The sequence below is a fragment of the Salmo trutta genome, chromosome 31, assembly GCF_901001165.1.
Source record: "Salmo trutta chromosome 31, fSalTru1.1, whole genome shotgun sequence".
NCBI lineage: Eukaryota > Metazoa > Chordata > Actinopteri > Salmoniformes > Salmonidae > Salmo > Salmo trutta.
This window is the reverse complement of record NC_042987.1, coordinates 18,287,408-18,306,629: the sequence shown is the minus strand read 5'-3', so window position 1 is coordinate 18,306,629 and position 19,222 is coordinate 18,287,408. Positions and strand designations below refer to the sequence as shown.

At 42.8% G+C, this 19,222-nt stretch overlaps 1 protein-coding gene across 6 annotated transcripts in view; it reads left to right on the top strand.

Annotated features, from left to right (window-relative positions):
• LOC115169670 (5'-AMP-activated protein kinase subunit gamma-2) overlaps nt 1-19,222 on the top strand; it is a 63,113-nt gene that overhangs the window by 11,234 nt on the left and 32,657 nt on the right. For 2 of the 6 annotated variants that reach the window (XR_003870900.1, XM_029725532.1), the window contains exons 1-3: nt 2,947-3,081; nt 3,666-3,737; nt 6,944-7,217. Coding sequence is in view for 5 of the 6 variants with exons in the window: in XM_029725532.1 (XP_029581392.1) it covers nt 2,962-3,081; nt 3,666-3,737; nt 6,944-7,217 (466 nt within the window). In the remaining variant the exon portion in view is untranslated. Of the gene's footprint in view, nt 1-2,946; nt 3,114-3,254; nt 3,309-3,665; nt 3,738-6,943; nt 7,218-17,116; nt 18,101-19,222 lie in introns of those variants that run through there. The other 4 variants (XM_029725535.1, XM_029725534.1, XM_029725533.1 and 1 more) reach the window with 4 other exon arrangements.

Here is a 19,222-nt window from a genome sequence, read left to right as displayed (position 1 = left end):
AATTGAGCTCAGGTGCATCCTGTTTCCATTGATCGTCCTTGGAGTCCACCTGTGATAAATTCAATTGATTGGACATGATTTGGAAAGGCACACACCTGTCTATATAAGGTCCCACAGTTGACAGTGCATGTCAGAGCAAAAACCAAGCCATGAGGTCGAATGAATTGTCTGTAGAGCTCCAAGACAGGATTGCGAGGCATAGACTTTGGAAATCTGGGGAAGGGTATCCAAACATTTCTTCAGCATTGAAGGTCCCCAAGAACACAGTGGCCTCCGTTGTTCTTAAATGGAAGAGGTTTAGAACCACCAAGACTCTTCCTAGAGCTGGCCGCCCAGCCAAACTGTGCAATCGGAGCTGAAGGGCCTTGGTCAGGGAGGTGACCAAGAACCCAATGGTCACTCTGACAGAGCTCCAGAGTTCCTTTGTGGAGATGGGAGAACCTTCCACAAGGACAACCATCTCTGCAGCACTCCATCAATCAGGCCTTTATGGTAGAATGGCCAGATGGAAAAGGCACATGACAGTCCGCTTGGAGTTTGCCAAAAATCACCCAAAGATTCTCAGACCATGAGAAACAAGATTCTCCGGTCTGATGACACCAAGATTGAACTCGTTGGTCTAAATGCCAAGCATCACGTCTGGAGGAAAACCTGGCACCATCCCTACGGTGAAGCATGGTGGTGGCAGTATTATGCTGTGGGTATATTTTTCAGTGGCATGAACTGGGAGTCTGAACAGAGCAACGATGAACAGAGCAAAACGAGATCCTTGATGAAAACCTGCGCCAGAGCGCTCATGACCTCGGACTGGGGCGGAGGTTCACCTTTCAACAGGACAACGACCCTAAGCACAGCCAAGACAATGCAGGAGTGGCTTTGGGACAAGTCTCTGAATGTCCTTGAGTGGCCCAGCTAGAGCCCGGACTTGAACCTGATCTAATATCTATGGAGAAACCTGATAATAGCTGTACAGCGACGCTCCCCATCCAACCTGACCGAGCTTGAGAGGATCTGTAGAGAAGAATGGGGAAAAACTCCTTAAATACAGGTGTGCCAAGCTTGTAGCATCATACCCAAGAAGACTCGAGGCTGTGCCAAAGGTGCTTCATCAAAGTACCGAGTAAACAGTCTGAATTATTTAAGCTTGCATTTTCTGTGTAAAGGCAATGTCACCCAACATCTGCAGCTCATGTTATTGCGGGTGCTGGGTGCATGTTGCTGCAGCTCATGTAAGTATTCTTTGGATGATATCCATCATTGTAGCAGTCCCGTGCCCTTCCAGGAGTATTGTATGTATGGATTAAAAAATACCTCTAGACATGTATATACACATCTGCTTTTCCATGCAATTACATTGGTTTATTGCTACTAAATATTTCCATTTCACCTTTTGAAACCTGATGATTGGCATGCACAACTTGGATGCTCAACACTGATATACAATTATCAAAATCTCCCTACCATCATATCTAAGCCAATATGACACCCAAACAACTTGATTGGAGCTACACAACAAACTCCCTGCCTCTCGTCATGAGCTGTCTGTCCATTACTGAGAACTACATACCGGATTTTTAACAGGGTCGTTAGCATTAGGGTCGTCAGACAATATTTTTGCCCAGAATTAGCACAATATCCAGGCGCCGGTTAAGAACGAGACTACAGCGTCCCTAAAGTGACCTTTAGACTTGCCACCGTTCAGACTGAATACGTTTGTAGGGTCAACAGTTTTGATTACATTTATAATTTATCATTCTCACATGCTAATTTCTGTCCATTAAGAACCAACGATGTGCTACCTCTCTGTAGCATTTCTGACAATGCTAACTTCTTTTTTTAGCTGAAGCTCAGAGTTCTAAACACCGGTCGGTTGCTCGGCAACAACGCCGCTGCTTGCACCAGGTTGCCAGTCATAAGAAGTGTATGCTAATTAACCTGGGCTACTGTAAATAGCTAGGTAGTTATATGGTGGTATTCAAACTGAGGTTAATAAAAAAAATGCATACAGATATTTTGATTAGCTAGTCAACGTTAGCTAGCATTCAAGAGGGTTAACACAGTGTCAGGTTACTTTTCAGTGTGTTCCCACAAAATCTGAAGTTGCCATCCACAAATAAAAAGTAGTCACAGTGCACGAAGGAAAAACAAAATCAGAATCATTGAGGTTCAGTTCATCTCGCCCGGGCGCCTGTGTAGGCGTGTTTGCACCAGTTGTAGGTAATTGCATTCGATTTGGAACAGGGCTGCCTCCCAGGCGCGAGCCAGGCTCCCCGCTCTGTCCGACGGTGAAGTTGGCTCAAAACAAGGGATGTAATTAAGCACGTGCAGTAATGAGTAGGATTTGTGTTCATACATGCAAAATGTATTGCTTTTGATAAAAACGCTTTATCTGCCTTCCCTCCTCGCTTTCGCCCGAAGACTTGACTGGCCATAGACCGGTGTACCCCGGGCAAGATTATTCGAACACGCTCTCTGCTTGCTTAAATTGTGTGCCATGTTATGCACAGTCAAAAGAAAATGACATGCTTGCTAACTTGGTTAGCTATGTTGAAAAATACTAATTTAATCACAAGTCAACTGTTTTAGACTATTATATTTAAACCAAGCAAGATAAATAAACATTCAATCAGTACTGAGTGAATGTACAAAATCATTTTGGAACGAACACTTCGACTTCATCTAAATGCTCCGTCGAAGTCAATGTTTTAGGAACATGGTTCGTAGTGTAATGGTTAGAGTTTCCTTCCGTGGATCTGAAGATTGTGGGTTCGCCTCCCGTAGGATACATTTTTACCATTATTTTGTTCATAGTTTTGACAGCCCCCTCCCGACACACACTTATTTTCATTTATTAGGTGGCTCTTAAAAGAGCCTTTCGGTTCGTGAAGTGGCAGTGAGTGTGGTATGCGTTTTGCTAGAACGGAGGGGAGACCAGCTCTCAGACTCTCAAGGAAGAGGTCGATGCACGCCATCTCTATGGTACTGCCCAGGGACACAGTGCTTTATGGCAGAGTGGCGGATTGTGGACATGTGGCTGTCACGGAGAAATACAAGCTGTTCCATGTGGAGCTGACGAACGACGTATGCCAATTCAATTGCACCCAGTACACAGGGTACTTCGCACACTATCAATACTTAAAATGTACTGTAGCTACTGTAATAGGTCAAAACTGTGTGCTGGAAAACACATTAGCATCACTTTCCTTTTTTGGCTTCAGACCAATGCCTACTTCTCACTTAAAACCGTTTTTTGTTGTTTTTAATACAGTATGAGGAAACCCAATCCTTGCTATGAGGAAGAATATAGGGTAAATATATTTCCTGGTTATGTCAGGCCCCAGTAGTGGTTTAACATGTTTCTCCTCTTTTAGAGGTTAACATGTCTTGGCGGATTTTAAAGTGTTAAAGATTGAACCTAAAACTGTAAATTACAGTAAATGGACCAATCAATCACTGTCTGGGCGTAACAAAGAGAGTCAAAATTGGCTAAAATGTTGACTACACTTAACTTGTTGACAAGACGTATTGATGATGGTGTTGAGAAAGAAATGCTGCATGTCATAACATGCCAGTTTGTTATTCTGAGGCATGTCCTGAATGTTGTGAGCAGCCTTTAGTATTATCTCATTGACAGTTTGACACAAGCCTTCCCTGTCTTTCTGCAGGACCTTAGGGCTTTTACCTCCCCCATACTGGATGCTGAGTCTGGTGGCTCGGAAAAGGATGGCTCTCCTAAGGTAAATTGTCTTCTCTTCATACTCGTGTTTACACACAATGAAGTTACTCTTGACTAACAGCGTTGTGATTCTCACCTTTTACCTTTCATTTTTATAGTTTTAAGTTACATTTACATTTTTGTCATTTAGCAGACGCTCTTATCCAGAGCGACTTACAGTAGTGAATGCATACATTTCATGTATTTTTGTTAATTTAAAAAAAATAAAAAATTGTACTGGCCCCTCGTGGGAATCGAACCCACAACGCTGGCGTTGCACACACCATGCTGGCGTTGCAAACACCATGCTCTACCAACTGAGCCACAGGGAAGACATCGTGTTTGGACACGGGCAGTGAGACAGTCAGACAATCATTGTTCCCGGAGCCCTCTGCTGTAATGAAAAGGGCTGAGGGGAGGGAGTGTCGTGGGACTGCTAAAGAAGTGGGTGGACGTCTGACAATCACCTGTGAAAATAGATCTCACATGACAGTGGGTTTGTAGAAGTCATGGTAGAGGTCCCTCTGGACATATGATGGTTGCTCTGCAGAAGCTCAGGGTTATACTGAAAGATCAGACCAAACAGGATGAATGCAAGGTAATCATCAAATTAAATTTGATCAAATCACATTTTATTCATCACATGCTTCGTAAACAACAGGTTTAGACTAACCGGGAAATGCTTACTTACAGGCCCTTCCCAACAATGCAGAGAGACTGAAAATAGAGAAATAATATAAAAAAGTAATGACACATAATAATAACTACACAATGAGTAGTGATAACTTGCCTATATACACGGGGTACCAGTACTAAGTCAATTTGCACGGGTACAAGGTAATTGAGGTAGATACAGTGCATTCGCAAAGTATTCAGACCCCTTTACTTTTTCCACATTTTGTTACGTTACAGCCTTATTCTAAAATGTATTAAATTAAAGTTTTTCCTCATCAATCTACACACAATACCCCATAATGACAAAGCAAAACAGGTTTTTAGACAATTTAGCAAATGTATTAAAATAAAAAACACCTTATTTACGTAAGTATTCAGACCCTTTGCTATGAGACTCGAAGTTAAGCTCAGGTGCATCCTGTTTCCATTGATCATCCTTGAGATGTTTCTACATCTTGATTGGAGTCCACCTGTGGTAAATTCAATTGATTGGACATGATTTGGAAAGGCACACACCTGTCTATATAAGGTCACACAGTTGACAGTGCATGTCAGAGCAAAAACCAAGCCATGAGGTCGAAGGAATTGTCCGTAGAGCTCCGAGACAGGATTGTGTCGAGGCATTTATCTGGGGAATGGTACCAAAAACTTTCTGCAGCATTGAAGATCCCCAAAAACACAGTGGCCTCCATCATTCTTATATGAAAGAACCATCAAGACTCTTCCTAGAGCTGGCCGCCCAGCCAAACTGAGCAATCGGGGGACAAGGGCCTTGGTCAGGGAAGTGACCAAGAACCCAATGGTCACTATGACATAGTTCCTCTGTGGAGATGGGAGAACCTTCCAGAAGGACAACCATCTCTGCAGCACTCCACCAATCAGGGCTTTATGGTAGAGTGGCCAGACTGTTCACTCCTCAGTAAAAGGCACATGACAGCCCGCTTGGAGTTTGCCAAAAGGCACCTAAAGGACTCTCAGACCATGAGAAACAAGATTCTCTGGTCTGATGAAACCAAGATATAAATCTTTGACCTGAATGCCAAGGCTCACGTCTGGAGGAAACCTGACACCATCCCTGGGGATATTTTTCAGGGACAGGTAGAATAGTCAGGATCGAGGGAAAGATGAACAGAGCAAAGTACAGAGAAATACTTGATGAAAACTTGCTCCAGAGTGCTCAGGACCTCAGAAGACTCAAGGCTCTAATCGCTGCCAAAGGTGCTTCAAGAAAGTGTGGAGTAAAGGGTCTGAATACTTATGTAAATGTCATATTTCAGTTTTTTATTTTTAATACATTTACATTTTCTAAAAAACTGTTTTTGCTTTGTCATTATGGGGTATTATATGGGTTGATGAGGGGGAAAAAATTATTTAATCAATTTTAGAATAAGGCTGTAACAAAATGTGGAAAACGTCAAGGGGTCTGAATACTCTCTGAATGCACTGTATGTGCATATAACTATGAATAATGTGAATAGGCAACAGGATATATAATGAACAGTAGCAGCAGTGTATGTGATGAGTAAAACAAAAGTTTGTGTGAAAAGGGTCAATGCAGATAGTCAGGGTAGCTATTTGGTTAACGATTTAACTAACTTTTTAAGCTGTTCAGGGTCCTGTTGGTTCCAGACTTAGTTCATCGGTACCGCTTGCCGTGCGGTAGAAGAGAGAATAGTCTATGACAGGGTGTTTAACTTATTTAAAATAGTAGAAAGTATGCTAAGTGTCAAAGACTATCAGAGATTTTTAGACAGCTTCTTGGTTGTGCAAGCTCTGGCTAGATTTGGCTCCTATGGTTGTGAGTTTGGCAGTGATTTGGTTTTACCTCATTCTTTTTCTATCATGTTTTTTCTACCAACCCCTTAGACTGCCTCCTTGCACTTCCCCACCCACAGTCTCCAAACATGGTTGGATCAAATACAGGAAATTGATCCCTGCAAAGCAAGCTTCCTCTTTCCTCACTGTCTTTACATTGTCTGAGTCAGTCTTTTCGTCCTTTCACTTATTTATTTTCCCAACAACCTCAGTCTTTTCTCCGAATTCTTAGGATTTGATTGTTCTCTCTTTTTCAACTGTCCAGAGTATGTAGTGAATGAACCACCTGTCTTTCCTCGTGTTTTGAATGAGCTGATAAATCTGCTGATAAAACTCTCCAAGGTGACTCGCTTGCCTAAACACGTTCTTTCGCAAGAAGTCACTGCTAAATGAATAAGGGGGAAACTGTAATGTGATAGCTCTGACTACATATGGTTTCATATCTCACACAAAGAGAAGTGGCTTCACCCAAGCCCTGAACATCTCTTTTACAGATGGTGATATCAAGCCTTAGAAATTCCACTCAGGCTCTAATGCAGAATACATCCAACAGAGACATTTTGTGAATCATTTTATGCTGATGATGGATGTTGTGGTTTCTTTGACTGTAGTCCATAAAGCCTCTGCCATAGTATTTCCAGGTGTCATCCGCTTGGCTGTATAGTGACACATTGTACACAAGGTATTTGCATGAGTGTATGTAAATGAAATTCCCTCATCTCCTTTCTTCTATCTCAGGGAGAGGTCTGCTGCCACTCTGCCAGCCTAACTAAAGGACTCTTTGTGAGGGGTGGTGCTGCTGGTGTCAGCCAACCATCTAGTCCCATGTTTGCCCCTGCACACTCCCAGTCTCGGACCAGTCCGGGCTCATCTAGAACCATCTTCCCCTACCCCTCCACCCACCGCTCACCGCCCAAGTCGCCCTGCCGCCTCAACTTCAGTGGTATCTTCCGCTCTTCATCCAACTCATCGTCCAACTCTAGCATCAAGCTCTTCTCTAGGACAAGGAAAGGTAATACAAATAAATGTATTTCAAAGAGCCGACTGTGGTTTCCTGTATTTACATGCTGAAAAACCTCAAGACAGGAAGTTATCAGCATTATTTTGATCTTAGAATTTGATTCTGACAGAATTATCTGTTACTGAATTATGTGCAGATGCACTGTTGTAATAATATGGAATAAATAGCATGACAAACACAGGTAGCTCTTAAAAAGAAAATGGTCTCAACACTAAAACCCTATACAGTCACAGCACATTAGTGCTAAAAATCCCTGCAAGAGCTGTAGGGGGCAGCAGTCCCCTCCTGGAAAGCAAACAACGCAAACATCATCTCATTGCCTTGTGCTGAGAATATTCTGGGTCTTTAGCTTAGAGAGGGCCATACCATATTATTAGAGGACTAGACAGATGGGCTTCCTTCCTCGTTTAGTCTCGTATCATCAGTGTCACGGTCAACAACTTCTTCTTGGGGTAAAAATATAGAAAGTGACAGAAACAAATAGGACTTAGTTTTGACTTTTGATTTCTGGCTTTCATGGGTGGACTCTAAAGCAAGCATGTCAGATTGAGTTAATGTATTGTGCTGCTGGCCTCTGGGATTCATTGAACTAGAGTCCAAGCACATTTTGTCTAACTGATGTTAATACCATTTTCAGAAGGACAAACTTATATTGTTATAATTACAAAATTACATAGAGTCAAGAACACAAAACAATGGTAATACTTTTGTAAGGGCTATTTTACCAAGAAGGAGAGTGGACCCCAGAGTGAAGGAAAAGCAGCCAGCAAGTGCTCAGCATATGTGGGAATTCCTGGTTTGAGATAATGCCATGAGTGTGCAAAGCTGTCATCAAGGCAAAGGGTGGCTAATTGAAGAATCTCAAGTAAAATATATTTTGATTTGTTTAACACTTTTTTGGTTACTACATGATTTCATATGTGTTATTTCATAGTTTTTATGTCTTCACTATTATGCTACAATGTAGAAAATAGTAAAAAAGTATTTGAATGAGTAGGTGTGTCCAAACCTTTGACCGGTAGTGTATTAGGCTTGCCATAACAAAGGGGTTGAATACTTATTGACTCAAGATATTGGGACTAGATGAAATTTGTGGTGACATGGGTAGCAAGAAAATACCCTCCCTCTGTCTAGAAACTTATTGCAGGTTTTGAAAATCAGTTTCTTACTTTTAATCCTACCCTGTGATGTCACCGATAAGCATTTTATTTCTTTAACCACAGATAATAGAAATGTGCCATTTCCACATATGTATACACTGGTATGATGCTGGAGATCAGGTATTCCCATTCTGGGGTACGCGTACCCTTGCAGGGAATGCCTGACAGTGCAATGCCATCGGGGGTACGCCAAATTAAAAATGTGATTCACATCAACAACAAAAAATACAAATTATATATTAAAAAAAAACGGTACATTTATATTTTCCAACGGGGCTATACATTTGTGAGTTTTTTTTCCTCGCCCGAGTAGCCTCGTTTCACTGCCAAAAATTAAATCAAACCATCTAGTGTTCAGCGAAATAACAACACAATGTCAAATACAGGTAGAGCGAGAATAAAGACGACTTTCGAGTACCGTAATTTCCTGACTATTAAGCGCACCTGAATATAAGCCGCACCCACTGAATTAAAAAAAAAGTATTATTTTGAACATGAATAAGCCGCACATGTCTATAAGCCGCAGGTGCCTGCCGGTACATTGAAACAAATGAACTTTACACAGGCTTTAACGAAACACGGCTTGTAACAAAAATAAATAGGCTTTAACGAAACACGGCTTGTAACAAAAAATAAAAAAATTAGCAGTAAACAGTAGCCTACCAAGAAAGTCATTGGTCACTATCTTCCTCCTCCTGTGCACTGAAACCATCTCCTTCGGTGTCGGAGTTGAATAGCCTCAGAATTGCTTCATCTGATATTGGATCGTTTTCATTGTCGCTCTCGTCACTTTCATCCGGAGGCAAATCCCCCACTGAGCCCTCTTCAACACGCAGCAGTCCAGCCTTTCAAAACCCGTTGATGATAGTGGATTTTTTGACAATGCTCCACGCTGTCAGGACCCACTGGCAGACTTGACCATAAGTTGCTCTTCGCATGCGGCCTGTTTCTCCCCACTTGTCATCCAAGCCTCCCACTGAACATGGAGCGCCACCTTCAATGCACGATTTACACTGATGTCGAGTGGCTGCAAATACTTTGTTGTGCCCCCAGGAATCAGGGTGACAAAATGACTACCGTAATCAGAATGATGGGAAGTTTGAGAGCGCTCGATTTAATCTAAACAGTAAACCAAAAAGTTGTTTGACCTTAACCCGTTCGGCAATTTCATTGGTCTAATGAAAGCTTCATGCCGCCAAAAAACTGAGCACGTCACAGAATGTGAAAAATTGAAAGCGGGAAAAATCCATATATTAGCCGCGTCATTGTTTAAGCCGCGAGGTTCAAAGCGTGGGAAAAAAGTTGCGGCTTATAGTCCGGAAATGACGGTAGTAAGACATGTTTAAAAAGTAACAGATACCATTAATAAGAAGCGGCTAGAAGCATCTTATATGGTGAGCTACCAAGTGGCTAGGACAGGCAAGCCCCATATTATTGGAGAGGACTTAATTCTTCCTGCTGCCGCAGATATGGCAGGGTCAAAAGGCCAAAAAAACAATACAAACAATGCCTTCATCAAACAGTGTTTCACGACGCATCAGTGACATGACAGGAGATGTTTTGAAACAATTACTGCTTCGCATACAAGCCAGTGAATTATATGCGTTACAGCTGGATGAAACAGATGCTGCGGGCCTGTTACGTTTATGGGGGGTCAATTAAGGAAGACATCTTCTGGAAACCAGGACAACATAAAATAATATTTTTAAAGTACTGGACAGCTTTGTGACATCAAATGGTGTTTGGTGGTCAAGATGTGTTGGTATCTGTACTGATGGCGCAAAAGGTATGACAGGGAGACATAGTGGAGTGGTAACGCGTGTGCAAGGAGTTGCTCCCGACGCCACTTGGGTACACTGCAGCATCCACCGAGAGCCTCTTGCTGCCAAGAGAATGCCTGAGAGCTGAAAATAAATTTTGGACACCACAGTGAAAATGGTTAACTTTGTTAAAGCAAGGTCCCTGAACGCTTGTGTATTTTCTGCATTATGCAATGATATGGGCAGCGACCATGTAATGCTTTTAAAACATAGAGAAATGCGCTGGTTATCAAGGGGCAAAGTATTGACACGTTTTTTTTTTTTAAATTGAGAGACGAGCTTAAAGTTCTCTATTGACCATAATTTTCACTTGTCTGACCGCTTGCATGATGACGAGTTTCTCACATGACTGGCCTATCTGAGTGATGTTTTTTCTCGCCTGAATGATCTGAATCTAGGATTACAGGGACTCTCCGCAACTATATTCAATGTGCAGGACAAGATTGAGGCTGTGTCATGAACACGAGGGGAGACAGAGCTGGTTTCAAGTGCAGGGTGCAGCAGGTGTTTAATGCAAAGGACCACAGGAGGAGGCAGGTTGCTGGGTCCAGGGGCAGGCAGAAGGTCATACACAGGGGGTCCAAAAGGGCAACAGTACAGGCAGGGAAAAGGCTAGTAACGTAGTCCGGGAGGTCAGACAATAGGTAGATAGACTAAAGTACAGGCAGGGAATAGGCAAAGGGCGTCGTTTGTGAGGCATGCAAAAACTATCATTCACGGGAGCAGTAAATCACGGGAAAAACAGAGCTCTGAAAGACGTGTCACAAAACAAACAATACCTCACAGTGATGGGGTGCAAAGAACTGAACTAAACAGTGTGTGATAATGACAGGTGATTAGAGTTCAGGTGATTGGGAACTGGAGAGTGAGCTGCGTTCAGGGGATCTAGGTGTTTGAGGGTGTGAGTTGGAGAGTGAGCTGCGTTCAGGGGATCTAGGTGTTTGAGGGTGTGAGTTGGAAAGTGAGCTGTGTTCAGGGGATCTAGGTGTTTGAGGGTGTGAGTTGGAAGCAGACGTTACACTATGATTAAGAAGTTGGAGCTCTTTTCTGTCTGCATTAACAAGGACAACACACAGGTCTTTCTATCATTGTATGATTTTTTTTTGTATGAAAATGTGATATAGCTTACGGACAATGTCAAATGTGATATAGCAAAGCACCTGAGTGAGTTAGGTGCACAATTACGCAGGTACTTTCCCGAAACGGATGACACAAACAACTGGATTCTTTATCCCTTTCATGCCCTGCCTACAGTCCACTTACCGATATCTGAATAAGAGAGCCTCATCAAAATTACAACAAGCGGTTCTGTGAAAATTGAATTTAATCAGAAGCCACTGCCAGATTTCTGGATTGGGCTGCGCTCAAGAGTATCCTGCCTTGGCAAATCGTGCTGTTAAGACACTGATGCCCTTTGCAACCACGTACCTATGTGAGAGTGGATTCTCGCCCCTCAATAGCATGAAATCTAAATACAGGCACAGACTGTGTGTGGAAAATGATTTAAGACTGAGACTCTCTCCAATACAACCCAACATTGCAGAGTTATGTGTATCCTTTCAAGCACACCCTTCTCATTAATCTGTGGTGAGTTATTCACATTTTTTTATGAACAAATAAGGTTTTATATGTAAGATGGTTAAATAAAGATTACAAATATTGATAATTATTATTTGTGCCCTGATCCTATAAGAGCTCTTTGTGACAGCTCACACTCATTCTTATGTTTAATAAATGTATCGTATAGTGTGTGTGTGGCAGGCTTACGAAGATGGCAAAAAACAACATTTGAGAGTGTGCTGACCCTGGTGCTAGAGGGGGCACGCAGCTGGAGGTTGAATGTTTGTAGGGGTACGGGACTATAAAAGGTTTGGGAACCACTGCTGTAGATAATGAATATGAGGTTGAAAAGTGGCGGAATTGCCCTTTTAAGCTCTTCATTGACAGTACTGGCATAGTTGATGGTCTAATGAAAACTAGTCTGTTGTGCATAGAAATATTTTGCTTAGAAGGCGAGTCATTTTCCCTGGCTGGGATTCACCCATTCTTCCCAGCTCATATCAAATCGAATTGTATTTGTCACATGCGCCGAATACACTAATAAACTAAAGTAAACAATTCAATTAAAAGTAAAACGATAAAATAACAATACAGAGGCTATATACAGGGGGTACCGGTACCGAGTGAATGTTCGGGGGTACAGGTTAGTTGAGGTAATTTGTACATGTAGGTAGAGGTAAAGTGACTATGCAAAAAAGCCTCTATGAAGTGGCTTGTTTGGCAGTTTATAGTGAAATGCTTCATCTGGGGCCTTAGCTTGGGGCAAGCTCTGTTTCTTCCTGGAGATTGATATGGGTCACCAACCACACTGAAACTCATATTCTGACTGTAGACACTACTCTTCAAGGTTCATGGCAACCAGTTGCCACAAGGGTGTGCTATATCCCCTGCTCTTTCCTTGCTCTGTTCCATCCCTCACATTATGAGAAGTTGTTTGGAGCTGGAACCATGAATGTGTTTTGGATGTCAGAGAAAATATATTATTCTTAAGAGTCCATATGCCTGGCATACATTGGATTTTTGGTTTTATGCTATAATATAATAAGCTATTTGTCGTTCAAGGTCATTTTAAAAATGATTTATGTTGTCATTGAATCAGGTTGATGCCTGTCTGTTCCAATGCCATCCTGGCTGGATTTGTCTCCCGCAAATATAATCAGAATGTCCCTCAGTTTTACAGCTTTTTTACATGTTGTTTACCATAGTCTGGACATTGTCACTCCCTCCCCGTGGCAGACAACTGTAGCTCTTTCATGCCTTTATCTGGAAATGCCCAAACAGACTTGTATCAAGCTCTTCAGGCAGGCAGGCAGTCTGCATCTTTCTTTCCCAAGTTCTGTCACTATCTCCCCTTCTCCTGCGTACTGTAAAATATGGTCAGTAAATTAAGGAAGTGGGTAGTTTTTATAAATTGCCCCCAATTCACTGAGACCCATGAGAATATAGTATAAAATGAGACTACATTGAAAGTGAAGTCTAGAGAAAGAAGAAGAAATGCTCATGAAGTATTTTTCTCCCTAGTTTATGCAAGCCAAGCGTGAAAACAATGGAGGTGTCATAGGTAAACACAGGAGCAGGAAGTCAAAGCTAACACCCTGACTGCATCTCCTCATTCATGCTCTGCTGAACTGTTTATTGACTTGTTTGGGCTGATCAGTTGCATAACCATTTTGAATGGATCTGGGGTAGTGGAGAAGGCAGTCAATAGTGTCATAACTTACTGGGTCATCGCGGGGAATCGTGGGGGGTGATAGTGTATTGAGTGGAACCCGTCTGATCAGATAAATCTACAGCTGCCAGCCCAGGGAGAGACCATGGGGCCTCCCTTTAGTCAGCTGAGGATGGTTGAGGTGATTTGTGACTGGGCTCAGCACTCTTTTTAAAGGTCAGTCTTAATGAGTTAGCTACAGTACTGGGACAGTGATCTGACCTAGCTGTCTCTCTGTTAGGCAGGTGACGTGGTCTGGGGAGTTGACAAATCTTACACAACCTCCATGAGTCACGGCAGGTCATGGAATTTGAGCTTACGGTAGGGTTTCCCAAACTCGGTCCCCGGAACCCCAAGGGGTACACGTTTTGTTTTTTGCCCTAGCACTATACTGCTGATTTGAATCAGATGTGTAGTGTTTGGAGAAAAAAACTAAACATGCACCCCTTGGGGTCCTGAGGACAGAGTTTGGGAAACTCTGGGATACAGTAATTGGCCAGGCCAATCTACACGGTCACCGACATAACCGTTGGGGGGAGGATTGGCGCGCATCAGACTCAAAAGAAGCACGTGGCTTTTCTCTGCAACTTCACTATTACACTTCATTATTATCAGTAGCAATTCATTATTATTATTATTCAAGTTATTACCTTTTAAATATTATTAGTCTAGTATATTAATTAAGAAATGTCAGATTGGAGTGGAATTACGAAAAAATACATATTCCGATCTTGACGCACTAAACTATTCACACCAAGTCCGATGCGTTTCCCTCGAATTAACAGAACAATTTACAGACAAAAACAAAGCCTATTTATCAGCGTTGATTAGTCCATAAATTATGAAAAGATTCCGTAACTAATTATATCATGCCAGGTTGAACAGGATTTTTTAATTTATTTAACCCCTCCACTACCCCCCATACCCCCCCACCCCCTCTTCGGAGGACAAATATCTTTTAGTGGTTTTTTTGCAGCTTTTTTGCAACATATACACTACCGTTCAAAAGTTTGGGGTCACTTAGACATTTCCAAATTGATCAAATCAAAGTTTGTCACTTGCGCCGAATACAACAGGTGTAGACCTTACAGTGAAATGCTTACATACAGGCTCTAACCAATAGTGCAAAAAAGGTATTAGGTGAACAATGGGTAAGTAAAGAAATAAAAAAGACAGTGAAAACAGTAGCGAGGCTACATACAGACACCGGTTAGTCAGGCTGATTGAGGTGGTATGTACATGTAGATATGGTTAAAGTGACTATGCATATATGATGAACAGAGAGTAGCAGTAGCGTAAAGAGGGGTTGGCGGATGGTGGGTGGCGGGACACAATGCAGATTGCCCGATTAGCCAATGTACGGGAGCACTGGTTGGTCGGCCCAATTGAGGTAGTATGTACATGAATGTATAGTTAAAGTGACTATGCATATATGATAACCAGAGAGTAGCAGCAGCGTAAAATAGGGGTTGGGGGGCACACAATGCAAATAGTCCGGGTAGCCATTTGATTACCTGTTCAGGAGTCTTATGGCTTGGGAATAAAATACAGTGTAGACATTTTTAATGTTGTAAATGACTATTGTCACTGGAAACGGCTGATTTAAAAAATATATATCTTTTTTTAATGGAATATCTACATACGCGTACAGAGGCCCATTATCAGCAACCATCACTCCTGTGTTCCAATGGCACGTTGTGTTAGCTAATCCAAGTTTAGAAAACCATTTTGCAATTATGTTAGCACAGCTGAAAACTGTTGTCCTGATTTAAAGAAACAATAAACTGGCCTTCTTTAGACTAGAGTATCTGGAGCATCAGCATTTGTGGGTTTAATTAGAGGCTCAAAATGTCCAGAAACAAAGAACTTTCTTCTGAAACTCGTCGGTCTATTCTTGTTCTGAGAAATGAAGGCTATTCTATGCGAGAAACTGCCAAGAAACTGAAGATCTCATACAACGCTGTGTACTACTCCCTGCACAGAACAGCGCAAACTGTCTCTAACCAGAATAGAAAGATGAGTGGGAGGCCCCGGTGCACAACTGAGAAAGAGGACAAGTACATTAGAGTGTCTAGTTTGAGAAACAGACGCCTCACAAGTCCTCAACTGGCAGCTTCATTAAATAGTACCCGCAAAACACCAGTCCCAACGTCAACAGTGAAGAGGCGACTCCAGGATGCTGGCCTTCTAGGCAGAGTTCCTCTGTCCAGTGTCTGTGTTCTTTTGCCCATCTTAATCTTTTCTTTTTATTGGCCAGTCTGAGATATGGCTTTTTCTTTGCAACTCTGTCTAGAAAGCCAGCTTCCCGGAGTCGCCTCTTTTATTTTCTTCTCTTTTTTCACCTTTATTTAACCAGGTAGGCAAGTTGAGAACAAGTTCTCATTTACAATTGCGACCTGGCCAAGATAAAGCAAAGCAGTTCGACAACATACAACAGCACAGAGTTACACATGGAATAAAACAAACATACAGTCAATAATACAGTAGAAAAATAAGTCTATATACAATGTGAGCAAATGAGGTGAGATGGGAGGTAAAGGCAAAAAAGGCCATGGTGGCAAAGTAAATACAATATAGCAAGTAAAACACTGGAATGGTAGATTTGTAGTGGAAGAAAGTGCAGAGTACAAATAGAAATAATGGGGTGTAAAGGAGCAAAATAAATAAATACAGTAGGGGAAGAGGTAGTTGTATGGGCTAAATTATAGATGGGCTATGTGCAGGTGCAGTAATCTGTGAGCTGCTCTGACAGCTGGTGCTTAAAGCTAGTAAGGGAGATGTGTTTCCAGTTTCAGAGATTTTTGTAGTTCGTTCCAGTCATTGGCAGCAGAGAACTGGAAGGAGAGACTGCCAAAGGAGGAATTGGCTTTGGGGGTGACCAGAGAGATATACCTGCTGGAGCGCGTGCTACAGGTGGGTGCTGATATGGTGACCAGTGAGCGGAGATAAGGGGGGACTTTACCTAGCAGGGTCTTGTAGATGACCTGGAGCCAGTGGGTTTGGCCAACGAGAGCGTACAGGTCGCAGTGGTGGGTAGTATATGGGGCTTTGGTGACAAAATGGATGACATTGTGATAGACTGCATCCAGTTTATTGAGTAGGGTATTGGAGGCTATTTTGTAAATGACATCGCCGAAGTAGAGGATCGGTAGGATGGTCAGTTTTACGAGGGTATGTTTGGCAGCATGAGTGAAGGATGCTTTGTTGCGAAATAGGAAGCCAATTCTAGATTTTACTTTGGATTGGAGATGTTTGATGTGAGTCTGGAAGGAGAGCTTACAGTCTAACCAGACACCTAGGTATTTGTAGTTGTCCACATATTCTAAGTCAGAACCGTCCAGAGTAGTGATGCTGGATGGGTGGGCAGGTGCAGGCAGCGATCGGTTGAAGAGCATGCATTTAGTTTTACTTGTATTTAAGAGCAGTTGGAGGCCACGGAAGGAGAGTTGTATGGCATATAGTGTGAGTGTGTATATGAAGACGGAGTGAGACAGATGTGGGTATGGTGATTTGAATGTGTTGGGGAGCGAGAAGCAGACGCTTAGCCAATCACTTTGTGTGGCCCTCCCGGGCAGGCCTCCTTTTACAGTCTGCTGACACACGTGCTATATTAAAGAGACACCACCCACAGCTGCACCTGACAATTTACAGCAACCAACGCCACTACTAGGGCTCTGCAGAGAGAGAGAGAGGGAGGGAAAGCAAAATAGAGCAGGGGGAGAGAGAGAGGTGGAGCAGAGTGAAATTCAGCAGTGTGAAAGGAGACCAGAGAGACATTGAGTGAGCTGAAGGGGGAGGCAGAGAGATTCTGCCTGTGTGCGCTGTGCTACGCTGTGCATCATCACTTGGGAGTGTTGGACTTCGTCTCACAGAGGATGTGTGGAATTTCCAGCTTTCTTTCCCTTTGTGTTCTCCAGCAAACGTGTGAGCTGCCACAGACATCAATTCCCTGAGAGGGGAACCTACTTCGCCTGCAGCCTCTGCTGGGCTCTGTGGACTCAATGAGACATTTTCTGGATGAGGTAACAGAAAGAACAGATCCTTAACTTACAAGCATGAAGGACGGCCGTGTCGAAATAACAGATAACACATCAATTGAACGGAGAAGAGGCATCTCTTAACCAGGAGAGGAGATCTGCTCATGAGAATAAAGACAATCCTTCATCTAAGATAGCCTATCGACTGAAGAGGGCCCTCCACTTCCTCCTTGGAATAAGGTCCAGCTCTTTCCAGAAAACTAACACAAGGCCATCCAGAGCTAAAAGAGTAGCCTCGCTCAAACGACTGATTCAATAAGCACCTGACTGGTTAGGAAAAACCCTTTTCCGAACAGATCTTCAGTTTCAGTTTGGCACAGATTTTGTCATCTTTGACATAGATCTTTAACTTTATTGTATTTACAAACAGAGTAGCAGGAGTAGCTCTCTCGTCACTCTTCTGGGGAGTGGTGGTGGTGCCCTATAGTTGTGACCGGTCCCTATCCTGGATGGTCATGGTCCGTATTGGGTGCTGAACCCCCGCTTGTGTCCATGAAGAGGTTTGGCAGCCTGAGGAGGAGTAAGAAGCGGAAGGAGCAGGACCTGCTAGCGGAAGGAAGACGCCAGTCAGAGCCACCATGTCTGCCTGGTAATGTCTTGTGCTGTTCACACGATCACACCACTTCAATTGTCTATAAAAGTGTCTAACTGCGTAGTATACACTGAGTGTACAAAACATTAGGAACACCTTCCTAGTATTGAGTTGCACCCCCTATTCCCCTCAGAACAGCTTTAATTCGTTGAGGCATGGACTCTACAATGTACTGAAAGCATTCCACAGGGATGCTGGCCCATGTTGACTCCAATGCTTCCCACAGTTGTCACGTTGGCTGGATGTCCTTTGGGTGGTGGACCATTCTTGATACACACAGGAAACTGTTGAGTGTGAAAAACCCAGCAGCGATTGCAGTTCTTGACACACTCAAACCGGTGTGCCTGGCACCTACTACCATACCCCGTTCAATGGCACTTAAATATTTTGTCTTGTCCATTCACCCTCTGAATGGCACACATGCACAATCCATATCTCGATCCATGTCTCTTTAACCTGTCTTCCCCCTTCATCTACACTGATTGAAGTGGATTTAACAGGTGACATCCAGAAGGGATCATAGCTTTCACCTGGTCAGTCTACGTCATGGAAAAAGCAGGTGTTCTTAATGTGTTGTATGCTCAGTGTATGACGGGCCAGAAGACTGAAGACAGTATATGTTGAATATATTATCCTTCCCTCAAGGTCTCTTTAGATTCTAACCATTCCACTGCAAAATGGCGTAGTGTTACCAGATACACTAGTATGCTCACAACATGTCATGAGTGTACACTGTATCTGTATAGTTGTTGGCTAACTTTTAATTGTGATTGAAGACGGCGACAGAACATGATGTCTAGTCTGACGTATCAGACAGCCATCATGGATTAGCAATCACAATCAGAATAAATGGAGCAGTTAAATGGATCCTCTATTGATACAGTAGTAGTACAGTATAAACAGCATCCATTTTGTAACAAGTACAGTAAGGTAGACATCACCCGGACCCCCTGCTGATCCAGACAGTAAAAACAGAGCATCCATTTTGTAATTGGCACGGCAGCTACATATAGGGGCTGCTGACAGCTCGGAGGTCTTAACGGCCAGTGTCCCTCAAATACATTTGTGAATTTGTACATTGTACAGTGAGGATATGAGACGGTAAACTAACATGTTTGC